Source organism: Elaeis guineensis, chromosome 7 (genome assembly GCF_000442705.2).
Source record: "Elaeis guineensis isolate ETL-2024a chromosome 7, EG11, whole genome shotgun sequence".
Classification (NCBI taxonomy): Eukaryota; Viridiplantae; Streptophyta; class Magnoliopsida; order Arecales; family Arecaceae; genus Elaeis; species Elaeis guineensis.
In genome coordinates this window covers 1681689-1708797 of record NC_025999.2, presented here as the reverse complement: position 1 = coordinate 1708797, position 27109 = coordinate 1681689, and the positions used below count along the sequence as shown (strand labels likewise).

The following is a 27109-nucleotide window of genomic DNA, read 5'->3' as shown; positions in this document are numbered from 1 at the left end:
GATCGATGTTCGGACACTACAGATAGTGGACTACTTCGACCGTCGGTATTTCAGAGTTCTCAACCGACGATCAACCTCCGACGCATAGTCGGCCGACTCATTCGACGTATAATAAGTGTCATGGACGGTTATCCCTCAAATATCGCGACATAATCCGTGGAATTAATAACCCACCACGAGATTACAGCCCAATGATTCTACATCATAAAATGCAGGACCATATCCGATGGTTATGACTATCTTTTCTATAAAAAAGAGGTAAAGCAACAGCATCAGATGGTCATTTTTTAGCTGAGCTCTGCGACCTTTCTCATTCAAAAAATACGGTTGTCCAGTCTTCCTCTCTGACTTAAGCATCAGAGGGTCCCCACCGGAAACAACTTTGGTTAGTGTGAACGTTGTTTTGTAGGTTCTCGTTTCCTGTGACAGACGACGAGAGAGTTGACCGCAATAATAATAATATTATGACATCCTATTATATACTATGAAAAACAAATAGGATACCATAACATTACGTAGAATGTCACAACATTAATAAAAAAAGAGTATTTTGATCAAAAAATTAAAAAAAATCGAATTAAATATTTATTTTTTTTATTAATTATGCTATGTGGCATAATTTGATGAAACGATACATTTTCTCTATATCAAATATGATGGACAAAAAATTACTCTAATTATTATAAATGAGTTTATGCGAATTGCCAAGCGTGCCTCAAATTTTACAAATCTTAAGAAGAGCTAGTATAATTTCCATTAGGCATGAGCTAAAATATTGCTGAATCAAACTTCTTTCTCGAAAAACAACGACATAATATATTGACAAGATGATGGTCTACTCCCACGTAGCATAGCACAACGAGATTATGTGACTCACATGAATTAGCACGATACTAGTCAAGACCCTCAGCCACACATGGATGATTTGGAAGCCTCCTAACGCAAGACTTAAAACCTGATATTCTTTGGGTTTTTAACATATATTCTTTGGCATCTCAGAGAAAATTCACAAGAGACTGATTTGGTGCTGCTCCTAGCTTGAGAGAGAGAGAGAGGCAAGATTTCTAGCTCTTCAAAAATATTTTTTTCTGACCTTTTTTCTTCCTACAGCTTCTTCAAATAATATTTCCTACAGCTTCTTTAAATAATATTACCAGACATTTATTTTGGAAAGGTCTTGTTGCTTTAAAAGTCATTAAAATATTTGTCAAGCAATATCAACCATGGGATAAGTCTTCGAACATAAAGCTTGATCCAACATCCCACACCATATATATGGTCATCCGAGCCTATAGAACAGATCCCGTTCAAGTTACATCGGTTCACCTTCTCTCCATTCTATCACCCAATTTGACAGGCACCAAAGGCTCATACACTAGCTATTTTCCCCAAGAGCTACGAAGACAATATCATCATTCTTAGGTATTTTTAGTGATACAGGCCTTAGAACCGGCTCCTCAGGAATAGACCTACCAAAATCAATTTCAACTCCACGAACCTCCATCTACTCCTGATCGCGGATAAAGGATTAAGAAAGCAGGGCAGTCAACAAAAAAAAAAAAAAAAAGGAGAGATTAAAGCAGAGAAAAAGAGCTAGAAACCATGTGGTGAACAAGCATTCTTAAAACAGGGATCTGCTGGTCCTAATCACACCATGTTCGTTTAATTTCTTCATACGAAGATCATTCCAATAACATAATGTCTAAAGCAAACCAAAACTGCAGACTCATATTGTTGTCCTGAAAGCAATCTAATCAAAGAGGGAGAATCCCATGTCCTCATCACTTTCTTCTTTCTCTTCCTTCTTCTCCTCAGCGGGAGGTGCCTCAGGAGCAGCACCACCAGCGGCAGAACCTGCTGCTGCACCACCTGCAGCTGCACCACCAATGAATGCCCCACCACCACCTCCACCAATTATCACCTGCAGCACAGAGGATTGGCGTTCAAATATCAAACCATGTGAAAGCAACTAAACAAGTAATAGAGTGCAGGAAAAGGCAAGAAAAGGATCTCTTGAAAAATAAAATTTGCTCAACAAGAGGATTGTTCATGAGCAAAGAGTGGCATGTAGGTTTGAATACACAAAAAAGGAGGAACAAATGAAAACATGATGCATGAATATATGGATCAAGCGCCAAGTCTCCAACATGATCACACAGCCGCTAGTTTAAAGATTTCACCATACCCCTAAGGTGAAACAGCAAATAACCTGCTTTGGCCTATGGATATAATTTTAATGTGGCAAACATACGACACTCCCCCTTGGCGTAGTAGACAGGATGATTTTTGCACTTTTGTTCTCACATAATGACACCAAAAAAAATATATGTATATGCACATTAACACTAGCATAACCAGATATGACCATTTTTTTTTCTTATTTTAATGGCATTAATTTATCATAATAAATTACATCAGTTTTTTTTTTCCAAAAGAAATGGCAAAACACAAGACACACCAAATTACAAGATAGAACACCATAAAGGGGGAGGAAAAGGATGTAAAATTACCACAATCCAGCCACCAGAAAACTGAAAATAATCAAAGAGAACTTGCAGAAACTCCAAAAGTTGTCAAAGCATTTAATAAAGCATAACCACCATTGCAAGGATAACATCCTACATAATCACAGTATCTAGTGAACAAGCACTAAGAAGACAATGAAATGTGCAAGAGGCATTATAAATCCAGACTTTTAGACCTTTCCAGAAGTCCTACTTCGAGAATGAATCTAGTAGCTAATTAGGAGGTTCCCCAGCTTCATTGAAGGAATCAAGTACTCCAGAACTCTTATACAAATAATCTGCTAAGCGATCCTATTTACAAGTTAACGCAAAAGCATCCGTGCTAAGATCTCTAACCCCAGGCTGTAAACCCCCTTCCGAATTTTGCAGTAACCATGCTTCTTAATCCGCTATATCTTATCTGCTCCAGGAACCATTAATAACTAGGACCATACTGCTACTGTCTCTAAATCAATATTTCACCACTCCTGGCAACTAGGACTCGTCATGCTTCTAGATACCTACGATACCCCTGTTGCAAAACAAATAGAACCACATCATGTACATATACGTACATATGCACACTCTATCAAACTATCAAATTAGTCCTTCCGTACATTTTGAGCTACCATGTTGCACTTCCTCTCAGAATTGACTTCATGTTTATAACTTCTCTAACTCTCACCTCTCAGATTATTTATCTATGGCACTTCCGAAGCACAAAGATTTCATTAATCTACTGTCTTCCTTGATTCCCTACCACAAAACTCAAACCCCGATAAATTCCCTCTTCTCGTTAACCAAGAAGACCAAGAAAGCTATAATGGTATATATCATGCAACGATATCCGATCCCAAAATCAATTTCAATATTAATAATAAAAAACCATATATTTGCTATAAATCATGCAACGAAATCCGATCCTAAAATCAGTTTCAATATTAAAAAAAAAAAAAAAACACTTCCGATCGAATCGTAACGTAACACCCTATACTTTTTTTTCCCAAAAAAAAAAAAAGCGTTTTTTTTTTCCCTCGAAGCGCTATCCTAATCCAAGATGAAGATGCGATTCGAATGAAATAAAATACGGAAACGAAATCAACAACAGGGGAGAAGGAAGGGAGACCAGATCCATCACCTGGAAGACGGCAGAAGAGGGGGTGACCATGGAGAAGGAGGAGTTGACCCCGCCGGAGGAGTCGGTGGCGAGCGCGGCCTGGACCAGCTTCCGCTGAAGATCGTAGGTCGAGAACGCCGACGCCTCGAGGTCGCCGGAGAGCTGCTTCGCGCTCCACTCGTCGCCGGAGCTCCTGCACACGAACGTGAACACCCCCATTCGATCTGAGATGAGATGATGGAAACCCTGCCCTCTACCCTAGCAGCCAAGCCCTTCTCTCGCCGCAAGACGATACGACGGAAAAAACCCTAATTCTTACGCTCTCTTATGTGGCGCAGAGAATCTAATATTAAGACGCAAATGCCCATGAACAATTTTATCAATTTAAGGATACCGACGTGGCAGCCCAGGGTAATCTGGATGTCAGAAAACAATCTTTCTACACCGGGGGAGTAACGCTGCAAATGTCGGGTCGGACCGTTGGGGCGCTAGAATGCTACTTGTGGGAGTGCCAACGATGGGAGCCAAAGCAGTTGGGAACTAACCCAATAGCAATGGGGAAGTATCTTTCCAACCTAAAACACCTTACTGATATGTGGAACTCTGTCGATTTTTCTTTCTGAACAGAGATGCTGTTTATCCAGAACATCATCATCGGACTCGTGGACTCTTTGTTTACATAGATTCGATTGGGATTCATAAATTTGATTTCAACTCTTTTTCGATGATGTGGGATCTTGCATGAGGAAAGTTAATAAATTTTTTTTTCTTTGTTGGTTTTGAAAACTAACATTAAGTTCTATTTTAGATGCCATTTCACATCATTTTAATATTTTATACTTTGGAAATAAAAATTTACACATATTTGGTATACTCTCTTATTTTTTCCTTCCTTAAAAAATGTGGTTATAATGGTTAGATGATTGTAGCTATGACAAAAATAGTATTGATGACAGGTCCAATGACAACATAATAGAGATGATGATGATGATGGAGATGATGCTATGATAAAAACTATAATGGTGGTGGCGGCAATAGTGATAATGGCATGTCTGAGGTAATGGCAATGGTGATAATGATGGAGCGACAATAATTGATAGTGGTGATGACAATAGTGATAGAGGCACTAACAATTAGGGCTGGAAGTGGACCTGATCAAATCGGGCCAAACTCCAGCTCGAGCCCAGTTCGAAATTTTTTATTGAACTTAGGCCAGAAAATTTTTAAAAGATCCAAGCACGAGCCCGACTCGAGCCCGGCCCAAATAGATTGGGCCAGCCCACTGCCAAATCACTCCTGATTTCCTCTTAAAAAATTAAAAAAAATCAACCCTAACCCATTTCGATAGCTAGCCACAATGACGATGATGCCTGCTAGGCCTCCGACGATGACGACAATGACCTTCTGGCTCCTGAAGCTCGAGCTTGGCCTGGACGGCACCATCATTTCGGTGAAAATAACGTCAGTCTCAAGGGGGTGGGTGTGGACAGTGAGGAGCTAGACGGCAGTGATTGCAGTCGAGACTGGTGTAGATGCGAGATCGGTCGCAGGCCTGCCGCACTGTCGAAGAGCTTGTCGGATTCTTTGAGAGAGGTCCAGGCGCTCGAGGGAGACTGGGCAGTGGAGCTTGGGAGCGGCGGTCAAGGGGAGACAGGGGCTTGGGAGTGATGGTCTAAGCCCGAGAGAGCGATGGTCGAGGGAGACGGGGGCTTGGGAGCAATGGTCGGAGGGAGCTGGGGGCTCGAGAGTGATAGTCGAGGCCCAAAGGAGCAATGGTCCGAGTGAGAACGGGCACAATGGAGCCATGGAGCGGACCTGTGGAAAGAAGAGTACCTGCAGGAGACTGAAGGGGGAGCCCGACGCTACTAAAGATCGGAAGGAGATTGACGGTGAAGATCGACGACCGACGGGAGAGCAGGAAGGATCAGAGTAAGGATGGCAATGGTCGATGGAAGGGACTAGGGCTCTTCAAGATGAGACCTCGATGAGAAAATTAGGACTCTGAAGGGAAATCGAAGGATGGAATGAAAATTTGAGCTTATAATCGGGCTAAATTCGGGCCCGAGCCCAGGCCAGGTCCGGATAGGGCCAAAGGTAGGCCCCAGCCCAGTCCAAAAGTAAAACAGACCCTATTTTTTGATCCAAGCCTGGTCTGAATGGTTTCAGGCTGAGTCCGAAACCCGATCCGAAGCCGGCCTGGCCCGATAGGTCTCGGACTGACCCGAGTCCACTTCCAGCCCAACTAATAATAATAATAATAATAATAATATTGGTATAGCAGCAGTAAAAACAACAAAAGTTGCAGCAGCGATGATAATATTATGGTAACAATGATGGTAACAAAGATGGCAATGATAATGAAAGAAATAGTATTAGTATCGATGATAAAAAGTATTAATTTTTTATTTTTCAAAATATTTAAAAAAATTATTTTTATTTTTAAAAAATAATAAAAATATTTTTTATAAATTAAAAATAATAATATTAAATATATTTTATTATCTTTAATTTTATAAACTTATTTTTTTAAAATAAAAAAATAAAAAAGATGATGCCAAACAGAAATTTACGAAAGGTCTTACTTACAAAATAATTTATATGCGCGATCATTTTTTGGCATGAGAAAAATACTGCCATGCACAATGCCAGATCTCCTTTCATAAATTCTCAACAATCATTGCTTGGCCAAGTAATTCACAGACAAGGTGATATTATTACCTTCTTGGCCATCTGGCAGCAAGTGCAGGAAGAATTTTCTAAAAGGTATAAAAATGTCAAGATCTTCTATCCAAGCAAGATAGACAAAAAAAAAAAAAAAAAAAAAAGCAGGATAGACAAAGGTCATTGGAAATTAGTTGCATCACTCGCCATCAACTTAAGCACCGCAGATTTTTTTTTTTTTTTTTTTAGGCCACAACCATGATTTCACTCAGTAATCTTCTGCTAGAAAGAGAGCTTTATAACAGTAACTTCATTGAAAAACTTGATGACTTTCAATTTACCACTACATTTCACTTCTCTCAATCCTTTGTTTCATCATTTAAATAATCAAGTGTGATACATATATCCCATGGGCACATCCTTTCCATCACAAACATTTCACCAGCCTCCCTCTCCAATAAAAATCTGCATGGGTGGAATGAGAAAAAACTAGCATCCCCCATCATTAAGTCATCTCAATGGAATCCAGTATCAGGAAATAATAGCGGCCAATATTTCTTACATGTCTACAGCTGAGGTCTGTCCACCAGCAGAATATCCTTCCATGCTTCATAGAACATCCAAGTGATGCCCGAAGCAGGCATGACCTTCAGACAGTTAGCACCCCATCCTCTGTAGAGACCTAGCAGACCCTCCTCATGAATAACCTCTGACAGAGCTGCTGCCATATTGGTCGGCACCTCCCTTGAAGGGCTCCAACCATCAGCCGCTTTCTTGCCAGTTCCAGTGGGAAACTGATTGTGCTTGCAGCAAAACCTGATGAGATGCAGAGAACCAAAATGAACCACAGTCAATGGATTGGAATGTTTTTTTTTTTTTCCCCTTCCTATTTTGGATCTCTGATCGATAAGAAAGAAGCATTTGTTTTCAACCTTCCCGCTAATATAAAGCAACTGAATAAAAAAGACAAAACTTCAATGAACGGCAAAACCATTTTCATTTCTTTAATCACATAGGATTCGATTCAGAAGGACAACAAATGACCGGGGAATGGTTAAGCCAAATGCTCACCTGAGAAAGCCCCAATAATCAGCAGCTCTGCACGGCCCAAAGATCTCTTCTTCTTTGCCTGGGAATAAGATTTCTTCATTGTCTCATACATGAAATAGTAGCATGTACTGTAGGGAAGCATGCCGATTAGCGTCGGTGAAATGCCAGCATATAAACCACCAATCCCATCATCCTTGTAGATCTTGCTGAAAGCAAGGCTAATGCTGGGGTAGGCCTCTCGATTCACAGTCAAACGATCCTTTGTGCAATACATAAATTGAAAAATTAGGACATTTGAAACAGGCATCAGATTGTACCATTCTGATATACAGTCTACAATATGATGGAAATTAAAACATCAAATGACTGTTGGTGCTCTTCAGAGAAACCATTCTGCGCTCCTTAAATGGTCTCAGAAAATTAGGATAAGTTGTATGCGGCAGATCCATTCACAAGACCTCTTTTTCCATTTCTTTCTTAGAGACTGGCATGTTAATAACCAAGGAATGGAATGTATGCATTAGCATCATTTTAAGGCACCAATCGTAGCACTTGCGTTAAGTTTTGATATAATATAAACTCCCTCACAGCATCAACAGTAGAAGGTACAGTCACCTAACCATCACTGACCATAGAAAAATGTACATAGCATCATGTGAATTCATTTTAACATGAGTCAAGAACTGGAAGTCAAAAAGGTATTCATGTCTGAAAGTAAACTCAGATCAGATAACAACCAGTCTGCCCCATCAAAGAAATCCTGAGTAAATCTCATCCTGAATATTTTTTTGGACCATAAAATTTACTGAAAATGACAGGGTTCTAAAAAGTCAAAAGTATATTTTGGATTTTTAAGAAAATCTGCGAAAGTATATATTTCAACTCTGAAACTTAGAATTGTCCTTTAATCAAAAGCTTTACCACAAGCACAGTCTAAGATTGTCAGCAGAACGTTATTGTCCGAACAGCACTAGTCAATGGCCATAGGCATGTCAAGTCTAGGTTCACACCATCTTGTTCATATTAGAGAGCATATGCACTCAATAGCTAGTACATCTCCCAGTGAACAAGCACCTCTGTCTTACTGGCCTCCTCTCCCCTCAGTACAGCACTGTGAAGTGGAGCAAGATGATAAAAGTAGATACTGCATCCTAGATATAGGATAGATCTAAGGGGTCGCCGAAGTCTGGTTGAAAGCCAAAGACAGCAGACACTGGTTATTAGTCTTAAATAGGAAATAATGACAGGGACTTTGTTTTATAGCTGAAGTAGGAAAGTAAAATTCACATGAAGAAGAAATCATGAAGCAAAAAAAGGCAAAAGATCTATCTGACATTGCTGGAACTAATCCAAATAAGGACGAGGGTTGCTAATTTTATTGGAAATTTAGAGAAAACATTCCTGAACATAGTTTACCAACCAGCAAATCTGAATGTAAGAATCAAAGTAACTATCATAGTATCACTATTTAGCACGAGGAATCATCGGCTAGGTCTTTTGAGAAAATTATGACTCTGGAAATTGATTTTATAACAGAATTATTGACTCTTAATGGAATTCCATTAGCTGCAGCATACAAAGGAAACAAAATATGAAATAGGTCCTCCCACATGCAATCTCCTACATAACCAATTCTAAAGTAAAGGCTTTCTGTACTTATTTGCCTGATATAATTTCTCAAACAGCAAGAATTCTCTTCAAGTATTTGTGTCACTATAAACTAAGTACAGAAATTATGCACCAACCAGTCACTTGTGAGTGGGTCTTCCCACTTAATTTGATTATGAACAGTCAAAACTAAAATATGGTATTTCCTGTTAATGAAAAGGATCATTTTGATCGTTCGAATATCATTCTTAAAATGCATGATAAATTAGATCTAAAATAAACAAAGAAACTGATAGTGAAAAGATGAAAAAGTGCTGCAAAAGAAATCCAATATGATTCAATAAATGCTTTCCAAAGTAAAAATAATAAAATTTAATCTAGAAAATCACAAACTGCAACTAAAATAAGTAACTATAGGAACAGGCATTTCCATATGCAAATTTACTTCGGGTCACAAAGTAGTGTGAAAGTAGCAAGTTACTGGATCAATATCAAAATCACCTTTTTCAACATTCTGATGTCATTAGACACCAGTTCAACCTATCTTCTTACCTTGACAACTTCGAGAGGATGGCACACAAGTGTGCTCATGATGCCAGCAGCTGCACCACCAACAGCAACTGGAGAAATCCATAGAAAAGAGAGGTCTAGATTAATATGACCAAGCTGCAACTTTGGGCATCCATTTTTTTTCCACTTCTCCTGTGCTGATGTGATGGCCCTTTTGACACACTCAAAAGTGGCTAGCTCAATTGCCTGGGTTGGAATTATGCGGAGCATGTTGATGGTGTTTCCAGCCCATAGTCCTTGCCAGCCATTGTCTTCAATGATCTCTATGAAACTGCCAGTGATGTGTTTGGATCCAACCCCCACTACCATTCTAGTTCTGCAAAGAAGATGCCAATGCAATAAGATGTTTTCCTGAATCCTAATTACATCATACTGAAAATAATAATATTGGTGATGTAACATATTAAAGATGTCGATTGAAGAGTTCGAAAGCTTTATTTCACAACTGGCCATAAAAGTACAAAGATTTGCTTTTTGTTTTGAACTCCATGGGCTCCAGATTTTTTTTTTCCTTTACTTCTTAGAAGTTAAAAAAGATCAAAATGGTAAATAAGCAACTCTAAGAGCCATGGAGTTGAATAACCGATAGAAGATGAGCTTTCAACTGTTTTATATGTAAATAATATGATCAAGTTAGACCTTAAGATCTAATGAATTGTATGATCCATGATACAGATCTACATTTTATGGTTCTAACTGATCTTGATGCAAGGATGAGATTAAGATCATTTACGGCTATTTTGTTTCAAAACTGTAAGATAGGGACCATGGATCATAACTTTTTTGACAACAATGATTTATAGGAATTAGGAAGCACATAAAAAGAATAAGACATGTTCATAAAGAAACTAGTGATGACTAATGCAATCAAATTTTTTATGTAGTTTGCAGAACTACCAATTCAGAATCATATTACTACAAGACATCAAATAGAAGATTTATGTAGTTAGGTTAAGTTATACAACTGTTGACTGCAATACACAATTGATGAACTGAAATTTATGTTAACAAGATTGCATTGACACAAGTTAATAAACTGGTCAGATCTAACTATGAAGTATGATATTTCCAACCGTATATAGCAATCACAAATTTCAGACATAGAAAAGATCTCTAATCGCAAGAAGATTCGGGAATGCATTAAGGAAGCAACAATCTTTGCATATATGAATGCAAGAGAAACTATCAGGCAACACATAAAGAAAAAAGAGCCATCTGAGATATGCATTTCTGAAATATTATATATATGTAAGTAAATCCTAAGTCGAATGCCACAACTAGAGTTCATGGATGGGTTTCAACTATGGAATTAGATAAGGGGCTGCTTGGAGTCCTGTAAGTGGAGCTGCATGTAGCTTAGGTTGCAGGTGGAAACTAGCCCAGTTATTTGGATGAAACCTGCAACTCAATTTGCACAACAAGTTGAGTTGCTCATTCAGCTACAACTTAGGGCTATCTTGCAGTAGGTCGACTTGCGATCAAAAAATGAAAGCAGGACAAGTTGCAACTGCTCGAATAGGTATGTTAATATTTAAAAAACATATTATATTCTGTCCTCCTCCTTCCCTTCCCCTCTCGTCTTCCACCCTAATTTCAAGTCCCAACTCACCAACTCATTGGGTGCCACCGGTAGCACTTGTTACCTTCAAGAGGTCCACAGCCACCTCCTCTACCTCATACTTTTATTGCAATAGGCCTCTCCCCTCTCCTCTTGCCCAGCCTCTCAAGTCCCTCTTCACCATTGCCTATCCTCGTCACTTCCAAGAGACCCATGACCGCCTCCTCACTTCAGGCTTCACCATGCTGTCTTCCTCCTCCACTCCATCTCCTCCTCTTTCACCATTGCCCACCCCTTTGCCCCTCTCCTTCACCTTCTCATCCTTCTCAATACCTACACCGCCACCCGCTCCCTCCCTGTAGGCATCTATGTCCATGTCTAAACCCATGCTGCCAGTGGTTTCAATGTCGACATCACTCTCCAAATCGAGTGCTCTTGCCTGGCCCTTGCTTGCATGATGTTCGATGGAATATCCATCATAGACACCCCTCTTTTCCCCAACTCTCCTCCAAATTTAAGAAGTGAACTTCCTTGCAGTCAACTATGCAACTTGAGTTGCAATGCAGCTTCAATTATAGGGCTCCAAATAGCTCCTAAGGTTTACCTCAATGTTGTAGGTTTCGTATGTGAACCAACTTGCATGGATTCATTGCCAAGTTCTAGAAGTTTTTGATGTTCATCAATTCATTTGATTCATTTCAATAACTCCAGCTCCTTAGCTAAAATTGGATCAAAGTAATATGAAAAATCCTAGGTAACTCATAAAGTTTGCATTTTGGTTTATAAACTTAAACAAAAGCTAAACAGAATTTTATAGCATTAAAAAAAGAGAGATAATTTCAAACAGCTGGTGCACCCTTTGAAAGCTAGTTGGAAAAGTTGTGTCCAAATCTTGCAAGAATAAAAGATGTCTACTAAAAATAGTGATAGCAAAAGCACACATATTTCGAAATTTTGCAGAAGAAGAAAATTTAAACCCAGATATTGAATTCAAGAAACTGTATAAAAAGACCTGTAAAGAAAGGAAAGCCTACCGTATAGTCTCCAGAGGAGCAAGAATAGCTTTAGTCATGGCACCAGCTAATGCCCCACTAACAAACTCTCCAACTTCTCTTCTCCTGAACAAGTTCTGCAACAAAGCAAAAAATTATAATAAAATATAAAAATATATGGATGACCAGGCCAGAAAACCTGTTTTCATCAATCAGTGCTCCCATGGTAGCTTCAAAGATCATTTTCACATTTGGACCCACAAAAATATCCTACCTGAGAACAACCTTCTATAATAAATATAGCGAAGGGACTGGAAACTGGAAAACAAACGTCATAGGCCCTGTTACTGGAACAGTTCTAATGGATGCAACAGCTGCAAGACATATTATTTTAAGATAGTATTGTTCGATGCCTGATCAAGATGTAGTATATGATGAAACAAACAAAGCTATTTAAACTTTCAACCCCCATGTTGACACCAAACACCTTGCAATCACATTGATATCGATCAAAAAAAAAAAAAAAAGCTCACTCAAAATAAAGCCTGTGCAAGTTCTCATACTCCAAGCGATTGCAACAATCAGAAATTAAACTTTTGCAGACAACTCCTAATGGAACGGTAGGTTCTAAAAACAAAGCATGACCAAATACGTGAAGGAAAACCTCAACTTGCTGAGGACTAAACCAGGTACTTCAAGGTGTCATCAGCCCCTTCGACTCCAAAACAAGTAATTGAGCTAAAAAATTAAAAGGTGTGAACTTTCCGATGGAGGTACGCACATAATGGCCAGAAAATGGAAGGTCTCATCAGATTGGGAGATGCCCATCTGATCCTGAATCAAATAACGAAGAACAAAAATAAAAAAGATGCGAATTTTCATAGAGTAGCTAATTAAAGAATCCAATTCCAAAAGAAGGAAAATAGAGCTTTAATCCAAATAAAATAAAAAAAGAGTACGACTTAAGAAAAAAATAAAAATTAAAAAAAATGCAAACAACTGCAATCCGTCCTTTTTCGATCAAGAGACTTCATCTGATTCCAAAAGAGAGAAATCAGAGCTTTGATCCAAGAGAAAAAGTGAACGGCCTTTAGGCTGACGAAGATTTTAAAAAAAAAAAAAAGAGAGACAGGGATCAAAGGAGAGATAACAGGAGGACAGAGGGAAAAAACCCACCTTAATGGCCCCGTTGACATCGGGGATTCCGATACGGAGCTCGACGGCGGGGGAGTTCTTGTGGACGTCGAGCTCCTTGGGCACCACCATCTCCACCGCTCAATCGTCCCCCGGCATCCACATCTCTGCTTCTTCTTCTTCTTCTACCTCTTCCACGGCTCCAACTCTAAAGCCATTGTACCGATCCTTTTTTTTATTTCTGGAAACAAAAAGAGAGTTTTGGAAGGCAGTTAAATGCGAGCCAAATCCAGAGGGGAAAAAAAAAAAAGTCAGATTTCTTTAACTAACGGAAAGGAGAGTTTTTTAAATACTTTTTTCATTACCGATTTATTTCTTCCTGTCCCGGAGTTTTTTTTTTTCCCCCTTTATTCCACCTCCTTTTTCTTTTTCTCCTTTATTTAAAAAAAAACTTATTTTCCCTCCCGTTCGTTGCGCTGACGAACCCTAGCTCAAAAGGAAGTCCTTTTTTCATATCCCGGGGTAACTTTACCGAGAAAATAAAAGAAAGATATAAAGGGTTAAGTGGGTCCCATTTAAAATCCGAAAGTGGGGGGACACCTGCCAGGAGAAACTATCGCCTAGACTGCCCGCACAGCGTGGCCGTGCACGCAACCAATAACCGCTGATTTTAGTAAATCCCATTCATCAAATACGCATCTCGATGCATTATTATAAAAACCATCGGTCGTGATTGGCTGCATTGATGGTCATACGGGTGGAGGCAGTGTAGGCGATCAAGATCAGGAGGATGTGGCTAGGGTTCCAAACGGTCGGATTGGTGTTTGGATCTGCATTTCATTGAATCGTTTTGGCTTGCATAGCGTCCGATTGCATTTGTGCACATGGATTGAAGGAAAGATTGTGATGATCTAAAGTACGATCCAACAATAGATATCGCGAAAAAACACCCACCTAGAGAAAGATACAATCCCGGAGGCGTTAATCGCAGCAGCATTGCATAAATAATTGTGCGACTGATACTCAAGCATCAAGGAGTAGATTTTTGTAATATCATATCAAATTTATAATAATTTAATAAAAAATTAAAAATTAATAAAATAATATAAAATATTATTATAAAAATCGATGAAATATATAATAATCGATGAAATATAAATATTTTTATTGAATTATGATTAATTTGATATAGTATCACCGTTGTAATGAAGTTTTTTTCCTGTAGTGCTGGACCGGTGATTTAGTGCTCCTAGCCTGTAGTGCTGGACCGGTGATTTAGTGCTCGACACCTGTTTTTATGTTGCGATCACATGAATTATTTTACAACTAAAAGCTGGTTTATATTTGAAAACGTACTAGTTAGATTGGGTGATGTCATTGCCCCTGTACGCGAGTGTCACGAGGGCAAGTGAATGGGACAGTGCATCACTGGCACGCAATGTTGGTCAACCACGGTCAACCGTTTTATCCAAATGGCTACTCCTATGTGGCATTGACCAGGAACTCTTGGGTCAATGACTCTTGTCATTACACGTAGCTACTGTTCTTTTGGCATTATCAACAACGGGAAACTAATACGTCTCAAGATTGGCCCAGCCATTAGCGCATATCCAATCAATTGAGATCTGATACGAAGCAGCCTTGAATTCTCCATCCCGACCAATAAATACGTGACATATGACTAATCTCCTAGATATGGAGTAGTTATCCTTGATAAATTCTCATGCACGTCCTAAAATTCAGAATGCAATGGACATCGGCTCTTGCTTTTATAAACTTCTTTCCAAGGCTCTCCAAGCAAGTCTATGGAGCTCAAATTGAGTTTGGAAGTCCAAGTCCCGGTTGAGTGCGAGCAAGATAGAGACTTTCTCTCACTTACTCACAAACTCTAACAAACAAACTCAATGACTTCTGTCATTTTGTCTTCTTCTACTCAAAACTTCTCCTATTCCATTAAGATGTATTGATTTAGGCATCTAAAAATTCTTTGCTTGGAAATCTCCTTAAGTAGTCTTCTTCAGCTTGTGATGTTTTACGATATTTTTGGGAGGTGAAGTGAAAATTCGATCCTCACCAATTGTATCAAGATCTCCATCTAACTTCTCGAATCTCTGAATTGCCACCCTTAGCTCTCCAACTTACCTTTTAGCTCATTGACTTGAGTTAGATAGATCCTTGCGGTACAATAGAAATAAAGATGATTTATCTAGAAAATAGAATGATATATAGAGAAATGCATAGTGCACATGAGACAAATATACATTAAAATTCCATCGCATTTCATAAAATATAGGTACCAAACATTAAATATTTTTTTATTAAAAAATTTATTATCAAAAGCTCTATTTCTCAAACATCCACAGACAAAAACTCTACTACTTATGGCAATATCAGGCCAAGCTTCCCTCTTCTTAGTCTCTATTCAGGGAGCTAAACCAAGGATGATTGACCCATGCTATAGAATATGCATATAAGGTGACAAAAATAGGGTCATAGGTTTGGCAAATCTTGGTAGGCTGAAGATATTAATGTAGATTGGGTAAATCAAGATGTTAGATGTGGAGATATTTTGAAATTATTGTATCTAGACTGGTCCATGTGCATTTATGTTCCAAAAAAAAAAATCTCTAAACAATCAAGAACATAGGCGGACATATTTTCCGTGGATGTTGTTTTGGAACTAGGTAACGACATGAATGCAGCCTCTCCAAAAAAAAATGCCAATTCGAAGAAAGATCTTAGTCCAAAAAAAAAAGAAAAGATCTTACTTCAAATGACAAGCATCATCCCTAGGGAGGCCATCTGACAAATGCAAGCTCACATAGCCTAGATGTGGTGTCCTGCTAGCATACACTAGATGATACTTCAAATGGAGCATTGGGCTTTTGATAGTTGTTGCTGTAGATTTTCGGCTTGGATACGTGGACCACCTACGTCACTGGACCTCAACCTACTCCGATCACTCTGACCCAAGTCGAAAATTTGCAGCAATAATAGTAAAAGAAAGAAAGCCAACCGACTTGGTTATAATTGTCTATCTAGTCCACAAATGGATCCAAAGTGTGACCATCAAATGGACATCGAAGAGAGTACATAAGATAATATTCTCGAGTCAAGAGGCAAGAGATAATATCATCCAAGCTAATACTTGGTGGTGTGGCCCTCATTATTTTTATCATGATTTTTTTTATTTTTCTTGTCATAATCTTGATGTTGCTCTCTAATAACATTCTTTTTTCCTTCGTATTCAGCATATTAATGAGATAGACCAAGCAAGTGCTAGGTTCCTTAAGCTCGGCTTTTTGAAAAGTTCAGTTTCCAACAACAACTTGACCATGTCATTGGGGACTTGTTTGGTTCGCGGGAATTGGAGGGAGGAAATGTAATTCTTGGGATGTAGAAAATTTTTTTTTATTTGGTTGAAATTTTCATGGGAGAGAGATTAAAAAAAGTCTTCTCATGGGAATGCAATTCCTATGTTTCGTAGGAAAGAAAAATCATGCAGAAGATAGATTTTTGGAATTCCCGTGAGAGTGAGAATTAGAGGCTATTTTTTTTGAAAATACCTTTTTAATATTATCCTTTTACATCATAAATATTAATATAATAATATATAAATATTATAATATTTGTAATATATTCATATTATTTTAATATTTATATTAATATAATATTATGTATTACTATGAAAGTGTAAGAGGGGTCGTCAATGAGTAGTCACCCTCAAACTAATGGCCCAACTGAGCACTTCAATGCCTTACTTGAAGAATACCTTAGGCACTTCATAAATGCTAACCAAAAATATCAGATAAACTCACTAATATTTATATTAATATAATATATTTTTATAGTTTAATATATATTATATTAATATTGATATTTATATCAAGTTTGAGAATATATATGATCTTATATCTATTAAGGATATAATAAGTATTTTATATAATTTTTTTAAAAAAATATATGCTCAACCAGAACAGCTTTCTGGCAAAATTAAAATAGCTTCTAGATTTTTTATCCAACATCACTGTATCATCTCAAAGTACTTTCTAAGGATCAAAAAATATTTTTTAGAGGTCAGAAAGTACTTTCTGATACTCTAAAAGCTTAGCCAAACAAGACCTAAGCCACCTTCACAAGATCAGCCAAATAAGTCAAAAATATTTTTTCAGACATCATATTCCTAGAAATCAACTTTTCAAAAATAATATTTCAAGAAAGAAAAACTTCTTCTCGTGAATCAAATAGGTCCTAGATTGAAGTAGGTACAATTTTTTATTTTTCTTGAAAGTTAGAGTGCTCGAACTCAGTAGGGATGGCAATGGGTAAGATTTGGATCGACTATTATACTACCCATCTCCAAATCCGAACTTAATATTCTATACCCAAATCCTATCCGATACTCGATCGGATAAGAAAAGAGATACCCATCCCCATACCCAACGGATTTGGGGATACCTACAGATAATTCATTTCTCCATACCCAACCCATACCCATCCCATGCCTATCCCATATCCAAAAAAAATAAACAATCAAAATAATTTTATACATATTATCAATCAAAACTAAATTAACAATTCAACATAGAACATAATTTATAAGTTCAGATTTATAGAAATCAAACATAGAAATAGAATTATAATTCAACATTGAACATATAAATAATCAAAATAATTTTATACATATTATCAACCAAAATAGAATTATAAACATATATTTTTGGATATAGATTCGAGTATTATCCATACCCGTAGGTTCGGATCGGATTCAAATTTGGATAGAAAATAGCACTACCCATACCCTACCTATGTCCGTACTATAGTTTTCGGATTTTACCCAAATTCGAACTCAAATTCGGTCAAACCCTATTTTTTGAGTTTGACCGAGTTTGGATAGGGTGCATACCCATCGGATCGGATTGATTTTGCCATCCCTAGAACTGAGCATGCTAATAGTCAAGGTTGGGCCAAGGTTTGAGCTTATCTTATCTACTAATAGATCGAGCTTATTAATATGACAAGTCAAGGATAAGCTCCAAAGTCTTGGGACATTTGTAGGTAATTAGATTGAGAATAATAATTTCCTTTTTCCCTTTTTCTTGCTTAAATAGCAAGGTCTTGGGCCATCCGAAATATATCCGATAGGAGCAAAGTAGAGGTTGGATCCATTATACACATAAAGTCAATAGTTCGAAAGCCCATAAGATGGTAACACTTATACTAGTTTTTACTATTATACTACAAGTTATGAAGTTCATAAACTTTTAAACTTATGGTCTAAGGTTTTGTCTTTATTTTTCTTCTTTTTATTCATTGTTAACAGGATGATCCAGAGTCTGAATAGTGGCTGGATGCTATGATGATTTGAAAGGCCTCTCAATTGAGATCTAATAGAAGTTAATCCATTCTAAATGGAAAAGAAATTATGGTATATAGAATGTGATTGCTTCAACTATATTTCATGATTTAATATCAATAATTTTTAATTATGTTTTGTTATTATTATGTATAAATATAGAATAAGCTTTAAACGATGGTTGAGATATATCAAGAGAAAATTCTTCTGTATCAATCCCATTAATTGAGCATTTCACACCCATACTACAAAGGAGGTCGGGCCACTTGCATGGTTTAGGTATATAAAGAATCACATCTAACACTAAAGAAAGATAAAGTATTCATGCATAGATTGAGATTATAAGAAAGTATGCTGATGTTTTAGAAGATGAAGTCTAAAGGCTTACTGAGATGATAAAAAAAAAAGAAGAGGTTAATTTAGAACTTCAAGCAGAAATGCAATTCCGACATACATAACTTGAGGCTCAGCATAAAACTATTAAGGTATAACATGTGAAAATACAAAAAGACATCCAAGAAAGCTCACAAGACTCGTTTGATTTGAAAAGAATCTTTCTTTCCAAAAAATAACTTCCTAGTAACTTTCTGAAAAGTTATTTTCTGAAAATAAAATTTTAATATGTTTGGTTGATCATATAAAATAACTTATTAAAGAGTGACTTATGTTTGATTGAGCATCCCTTTTTTTGAAAACATATGTAGAATACCAATTATACCCTTAATAGATATAAAAGCTACATTTTTTTCTAAACTTTACATAAATAATAATATTATATTTATATTAATATAAAAATAATATTAATATGTTATAATATAAATTAGATCATAATAATTTATTATACTAATATAATATTAATATATATTTATTAGATTAATATAATATTATTATTTTAATATAATAAATTTATTAATATCTTAATAGATATAATATAATATAAATATTAATATTAATATAAATATTTTATGAATATTAATAAAATATCATAATAGTATAAATATTAAAATATAATAGATAATATAATATTAATATTATATTATATTATCATTATTCAATATTTCATCCTAACTATCTATGATATTTTACAAAATCTTAACCATAGATCTTAAAAAGATACTTTAGATAATAAAAAAGTACCATTATTTTTCATCCTATGTAAAGTATCAAAATCCATTTCCTCCATGATTTCTACTTTCTATGAAATATGTAAAGTGACTTTCTATAGAAAGAATTTTTTTTATTCTTTTTTCTCTTGAAACTCCAACCGAACTAAAGGCTCCCTCTCCACTTCTCCGTAATTGGCTCTTCTCCTCTCCACTTCTTGCAAACCAAATAAGTCCATAATGTCAAATGGGCACTCCTTTGCTCACTTTAGCAATAATAGATTATTCCTCGAATAGCTATTTGTGCATCTTCTTTGGATGCCCCTACTAATAATATAAGTTTTATAATTAAAAACATACTATATAATTAGCTAAATTTATTTTATTTTTATAATTTGATAAGTAATACTTATTGTTCTCTTCTCCTTGTAACATTTATATAATTAAATTAATATCAATTATATTTCTAAATTATATTGATTGACTTTTTTAAAAATTTATTTATCATGCAGGAACGTGATTGAACTTTTTTGAGATTAATTATGATTTTTGTTCATTATGTAGGATCATAGAATCATAGTGCTTGTTTTTTGTATTTCACTATGGTGAAGTTATAATTATATTTTGGATACATTTTAACATTGCAATGGATATATACGGATTATATATATATAACTAGATTATAACCCATGTGATGTATAAAATGCCTTTGTTGCCTCTCGCTCCACCGTCCCATCGAGCCCAACCTCCCATTGCCACCATGCCACCTTCCAATATTCCAAAGTTTGTAGATGATACCATGTCTAAGGTTAGTGCAAAAATTGTGCCATTATCTTTTGAATTTTGCTTACTTTTCCCTCACTTAGTATATTTATTTTTCTTTTTCTCTCTTGTTTCATCACACGCTTCTCTTAAAAAAAAATTGAGAGAGCTTCTTTTTCAAAGAAAACTAAAGAATGTGATTTAAATTTTTTTCAAAAGAAAAGCACTCACAAGCATGGTAACATAAAGAAAATGGCTTTCTAAGAATCTCAAACACTTCAACCTTGACATTTCAAGAAACTACAAACAAAATTCATAAATTTGGAAATAATATAATTAACCAAGTCCATCTCCTTGCCATTCCACATAGCTCCTAGCTTCGATTCTGGAAGTAGATCTTAATCTGTTTGGGCTCAATGTTGACTAGGATCGGGCACTCATGGATCAACTACTGATGACGCATCGAGCTTGGCATAGGGCTCTCGGTGTAGACCTTCTCAAGCGCCTCCACCTGCTCTACCGTATACCTCATGTACTTTCTGTTAGAAAATATGTCCTAAAATCAATCATTTGACAATTGTGTTAATTATAAATAAATATAAATTGATAAATAATAAAAATTATTTGATCTTTTTCATCACAAGATAACATCTTTTAACGAACTCTTATGTTGTGATGAAGTCCTTAGGACTACTTTGATCGATAAAGAAAGATTTATTGCATAGTCCTTAAACTGGTTTATAACCAAATGACATGCTATTACTAGGACGATAGTGATATCAAGTGTAGGTCGTTGTGTACCATATGCGTTGGTTATCCTCATAATCAAATGGTGTGGAGATATTGATATGGTATGCAGGTGAGATATAGGAGTACATCATCACCGAACGTGACCAACTATGGAGTACTCTGCTGTCAAGGATAGCTTGCAAAGGGTATGGGTATAAGTGTCCCTCCGACTTGAGATCACCAGGTGACTTACAAGCAACTCACTATATTTTGGTGTTGGACTAACTGAGTTTCTAATTCAGTAGTAAAAAATTTTTGGATGCAGTTAAGTACTTGTCAAGTCGGTGCATGAGTCAAGATGGGATTGATCCTTTCGAATTAGTAGGAGTTAATGTATTAATGTATTATAATTTAGCAAAACTTGGGTTCGGATAATCCATATGATGGATTTGAAAGATTAAAATACAATGTGGATGACTTATCTAGGATTGACAGTTAAATCCTAGGTCGTCCCCAAGTATTAGGATCAAAGAGATAAATTATATGATAACTATATGCCAATAGGTTCTTAAATGTTGCTTCACCACCATTCGATTTATCCGGATGTCGGGTGATCATTGCTAGATGGTTACATCGATTGGTTCAAAAATTTATTTTTGTACTACCGATTTAAGTTCGAATCTATGGGATCACACTCAAAAAAAATTTTTGACTGATCATGTGGCTGATCAATGATTGAGAATCGTTCAAGGGCTTAATCATCAATTTGATTGATAATTAACCTTATGCAAAAGTTACAATAAATTTATTCATCAAATGTTAATGAATTAATGGAGGATTAAATAGTAATTAAATTACTAATTAGCTTAATTTAATTGAGCAAAGAGGATTAAATAAAATCTAATTAAATTAGATTCAGTTAGGTTTGATCCGATTAGGTTATGAGATGATCTAATCGCTAAGGGTGAAATGTTCCTGATTTAATCTAGACTTTGGTTCAATTAATTTTTAATTTAATTGAGATTTGATTAAAAATTTATGAATCTAATTAGATTAAATTTTATATATTTTATTTGGACTAAACTAGATATGATTTGGTTTGGATTCAAATAAGGAAACCTAGAGTCCATATAGGATTGGACTCTTCCTCCAATGCGCCACCAAGTTTTGGATGCCACATTCCTTATGCACAAAATTTTTTTGCATTAGATTTTTCTATGCCAAAGAAGTCCTCCGCCCTCCCTTTTTCATGCCAAGTCTGATTTGATTTTGATAAAAAGAAGATTTTGAAATTGAATTTCAAAATATTTCTTATTAAGAGAATCTGTTCTTATCCAAATCACTCTACACGCTAACTTATTTTTTCTCCTTATATGTGTGATACTTTTGGGAGGATTTTTATCGTGAGAAATCAGATTAGGATCTGATTTCATGTGGAAAAATAAAAGAAGGGGCGTCCCTTATTTTTTTTGGGGCGTGAAATTTGTGGAAGGGCAATATATCTTGAAGAGTCCGAGATTCTTAGGACTCTTCATCCAATCCTATTACACGTAAATAAAAAGGGGTCTATTTCTCACTTTTGTACATGTAAGAGATCAAAAAAGGAGTTCTCCATGTCGAGGGGTTTTGGGGTGTGGTTCTTGGCATGAAAAAGAGGAGGAGGGTCCTCTCTCTTGGGGTGTGCGTAAAACCTAGTCTTCTAGGGGTTCTACCTCATGGTTTGGGAAGAGAGAAAAATAAGAGAGAAAATAGTTTCTTCTCTATTTTTTTTCTATCTCTTCATCTTCTTCAGAAGTCCATCTTCAATCTCTGAAAAGATTTCAGAGATTTGAAGAAAGAATCTAGATCAGCCAAAAAGAAGGTCTTTGTGTGAGCTAGCACTTCTGAGAAGATCGATTAGATCGGAGCTTCGAATGGATTTTTCGTAGAGACCAGATGCATGTGCGACTGCGAACAACCAGTGAAGACCTTCTCTACCATATTTTTAATAGTGGTGATCATCGACCTATGCTCAGGTATCGAGTTTTGAACTTAAATTAAACGTAGATGTGATCTACTGTTTACATCCATACATACAGATTTTATCATGTGATTATTTCAGATTTTATATGCAACATATCATATCATAGATCCTAGAGTAGGTTGGTTTGATAATTAGATCATATGCATATTAAATTAATTTGATTAATCTAATTATCTTTCACTGTAATTTATTTGAAAAAGTTTCAAAATACATGCATGAAATCACCTACGTTTTCTAATACTTCCTTATATCCATCGACTGCTTCTCCAAACCACAACCTTTATTGCTCCTCAGTGCTAGTGCTGTGGCCATCTCTTCTCATTGGTTTCAAAAGAGTTCAGATATGTACAAATCCTTCAAGAATAGCCTCCAAATTGCTTCAAGCCGACCTCCAAAGACTTCATAAAAGATCAAAGATCGATCAAGTGATAAAGTGAGATTTGAATCGTGAAACCCAAGAAATAGGCATGCAACCATATCCCTTCCAACTGGAAGAGCACCGCTTTAAGACCTTGTGAACTACCTCAGACCATGCATTCAAGCACAAAGACCCTAATCTACTTCGATCTAAAGGCAAACCCACTTGTTTCCATTAGAGAATCAAACCTCCTCTCTTTGAATCACCAAAAACCTTCCAAAATCCCTTGCTTCGAAACTCGAAAGAAAGTAAGACAGGGATTAAGAAAAGCTCTCCCCACTACGTCATGTGCACGACTCCATTGGCGAAAAGAGAGCCTCTTTCCTCCCACTCCAAAGGCCTCTCATCGTCCTCCCCTTCCTCCTCTTCTACCTCTATTACTCCCTCCACCATGCCCGTGCTTGCAACTGTACCCTCCCCCTCGACTCCCCCATCGCTTCTCCTTCCATGACCTCTACTCCGTCACTACCTCCTTCCACCACTCTGTCGAGGTTTTCTACAGCCTCCTACTCGACGGCACCGTATTTTGTGGCTTCCTCCTCGACGACAAGTCCATCACCATCAAATACCTCAACTTCCCTTCCTCCTTCCCTCCCTTCTCCTTCTTCGATTGCTCTCAATCTTGACGCTGCCACTCCCCCCAATCCCAAATTCCTTCATGGCCCCTCAAAGCATGTTGAACGATTTGATTGTTTTTTTCCACATTGCTCTCTTCCAATTTTTTTCAAAATTTCAATGTGTCAAATAGAGGCTCTGCATGATGGAGCCTTCATTTTAATATATATATATATATATATATATATATATATTAGATTTATATGTATTAATAATTATTATTGTTATTATAAATATGAATTAATCTTAATGTATAAAGCAAGTAATACAACATATACTTCTTGAAAGATTATTTATTTTTTTAAAAAAATAATATTAATGATATTTTACTATTACTAAAAATATATTTAATGATTACAAAATTTTCGGTGATACTAATTGTTACTAATATTATATATTTTTAATATGATATTTTTTGTTACTAATACTATTTCATTTTTGTGATAAATAGTATTGTCACTAATATGTTAACACCAGTGACAACTTCGTGGTCACTGTAAAAAAAAATTATGATGCTACTTGTATTACTAATAGTGATAGTATGTGTAATAATATTTGCATTACTATTATGATAAATTTTAGTGACAACTAATAGCAATAGATTTATGATAATATATTATCATTACTATTATTACAAATATTAGTGACAATAGTACTATAATATTGTTATAATGAAATTATATTGTTCAGTCAATATCTCCAATAGAATATTAATATTTTGTTTTTGCTTTTTTCTTTTTTGATGAAACAAAGAGGAGGAATACAAGATTTCTGAAAAAAAAAAAAAGAAAGATACATCAAAATGGGCCTAAGCCCATACATAAATATTCCTAGTTGATCGGTCAATAATAATTAGAACTGTCAACGCTGGCCAACTCGTCCCAACCCATCCCGACCCACCCCAATCCACCTCTAAATGGGGCGGGGTGAGCTGACCCGTTTAACTGGCCAGTTGGAAAAGCTCCAATCCAATCCGATCCGTTATGGGCTGCAGGTTAAATGGGCCAACCCACCAAAATTTTTTTCTCTAAAAAAAAATATTAATCCTTTCCTCTCCTCTCCGCATCCCCTCCACGATCTCTGGAGGATTGGTAATTTTTTTTACTAAACAAAATAGACGGACCAGCCCGCCTCGATCCGCCAACCCAAATGGGACGAATCATTTGACCTGCTTTTAAATGGATTGCTAAAATATGAACCCAACCCACCCCATTTACATGGCGGGATAGGCCAACCCGACGGGTCCAACTCAAATTGACAGCTCTAGCAATAATAAATAGAGTCCAACTGAAGTGGATCCATATGGAAGATAGTAAAAATCACTGAAGATCTATTTGGTTCGGGGTAATTTACCATCGAAAAATAAATCCCAGATTAGTTACCATATTTGATATGACAAAGAAAAAAGAGAGATGGTAAAAAAGTTGATGGGCTCCATATTTATTTTTTGGAGAGAGAAGATATAATAAATATCATGGAAGATTGGTACTTGATTAATTTTCAAATGACGGTAATCCATATTTAACAAAAATATCCCTAATAAAGTTCATATATAATCATTAGATTTATTCTAATGCATTTCTAAATTTATTTAATAAAGAGTTTTACAAAAAAATTAAAATAGAGATGATGTTATGTAAAGGACTATGTAATTATAATTATCATATAAAAATTAATTGGAGATAACAATGCTATCCTATTATTAAAAAAATATTTTATGTTGGAGGATATATTTATAAATTTGACTATATTTCTATATAAATTTATCTTCAATCAAACGTAATAATTTTTTTCAGTATCATTTTTTGAAGTAATTTTTCCACCAATCAAATATAGTAAAAAAAATTATTATTTTTTAAATATTTTTTAGATAAATAATTTTTAAAAATGATCAAATTATCGTATAATTTAATATATTCCAACCAAATGGACTCTCAAGGAAACCTGATGTGCCAAATAATCGGCTAGGCAATTCCCTTCTCTAGGTATGAGATACTTTGGATGCCCAAATACATCGTTGAATATCCTGCAAAGAAATGAGGAGCAGCCATAGTATTAGAAGACTTTAACACCCAATTGATAGTTGTAAGAGAGTCTCCTTCAATCTAGAATTGAAGCACCCCCAAGCGAAAGATAGCCACCTTCAGACCATACCACAGTGCAACAAAAGTTTTTTAGCATTTGATTGCAGGCAGGCTAGCCTCTCATGGCGAGCCAAGCTCAAGTCAAGCTTTGGGCTATAACTTAAGAGCTGAGCTAATCATTGGTCAGACCTCAAGCCTAAATTCTGAGTGCTATTTGCTCAGAATCAAAATTAGAATAGATTGTAATGGGAATTAGAATGGCCATGTCTCCCGAAACATTCGATTCATACTGAAATCAGAATTGCAATCAAATGGGATTGAAATTCTAGAGGAGAATATGAATTAGGTTTTGGGGAATTAGACTATTCCTATTCTCCTTTAAAATCAGAATGCGAATGCAACTCTTTGCAACTAAATAGCTGGAATGGAGCAACTCATTCGCATTCCTATTCCAAAGTTCAACTCCTTCCTATTAAATATACTTTATATTTATTTTTAGTTGGACTTCGGATTAGAATAGGCCAATTTAAAATTTGATATTGCCGGTGCTCAAGCCTGGGTTATGATGAGCTGTACCTAAGAGCTGAAATTTGAGTGCAAGCCGGATTCTACTCCAGTCTCGACCTGGCCTGGAGCTGGCCCAAAGCCCAACCCAGACATGCCCCAACCGCCTCGCCCGAGCTTGGGACTTGGCTGGCCCAACTCGACGCTAGGCCAGAACTGGGGAAATTGGATTTCGGTCCGGCCTCTAGTTTGGGCCCAGACCTCCGCATCGAAAATTTATCCTACGGTGGACCCAACGACTCAAAAGCTTATCTGACCCAA

General features: G+C 36.2%; 2 protein-coding genes across 2 annotated transcripts; both read right to left on the bottom strand.

Annotated features, from left to right (window-relative positions):
* Positions 1-1605: 1605 nt before the first annotated feature.
* LOC140859172 (large ribosomal subunit protein P3-like) lies at positions 1606-3927 on the bottom strand. Its single transcript, XM_073260790.1, has 2 exons — positions 3643-3927; positions 1606-1921 (listed from the first exon to the last, which is right to left on the bottom strand). The coding sequence occupies exons 1-2, from the start codon at positions 3838-3840 to the stop codon at positions 1751-1753; spliced, it is 369 nt and encodes a 122-aa protein (XP_073116891.1). The 5' UTR covers positions 3841-3927; the 3' UTR covers positions 1606-1750.
* A 2650-nt stretch (positions 3928-6577) lies between these two features.
* LOC105050878 (probable mitochondrial adenine nucleotide transporter BTL1) lies at positions 6578-13471 on the bottom strand. The gene is made up of 5 exons (XM_073260787.1): positions 13237-13471; positions 12103-12197; positions 9493-9826; positions 7354-7591; positions 6578-7098 (listed from the first exon to the last, which is right to left on the bottom strand). The coding sequence occupies exons 1-5, from the start codon at positions 13324-13326 to the stop codon at positions 6965-6967; spliced, it is 891 nt and encodes a 296-aa protein (XP_073116888.1). The 5' UTR covers positions 13327-13471; the 3' UTR covers positions 6578-6964.
* Positions 13472-27109: the final 13638 nt, after the last annotated feature.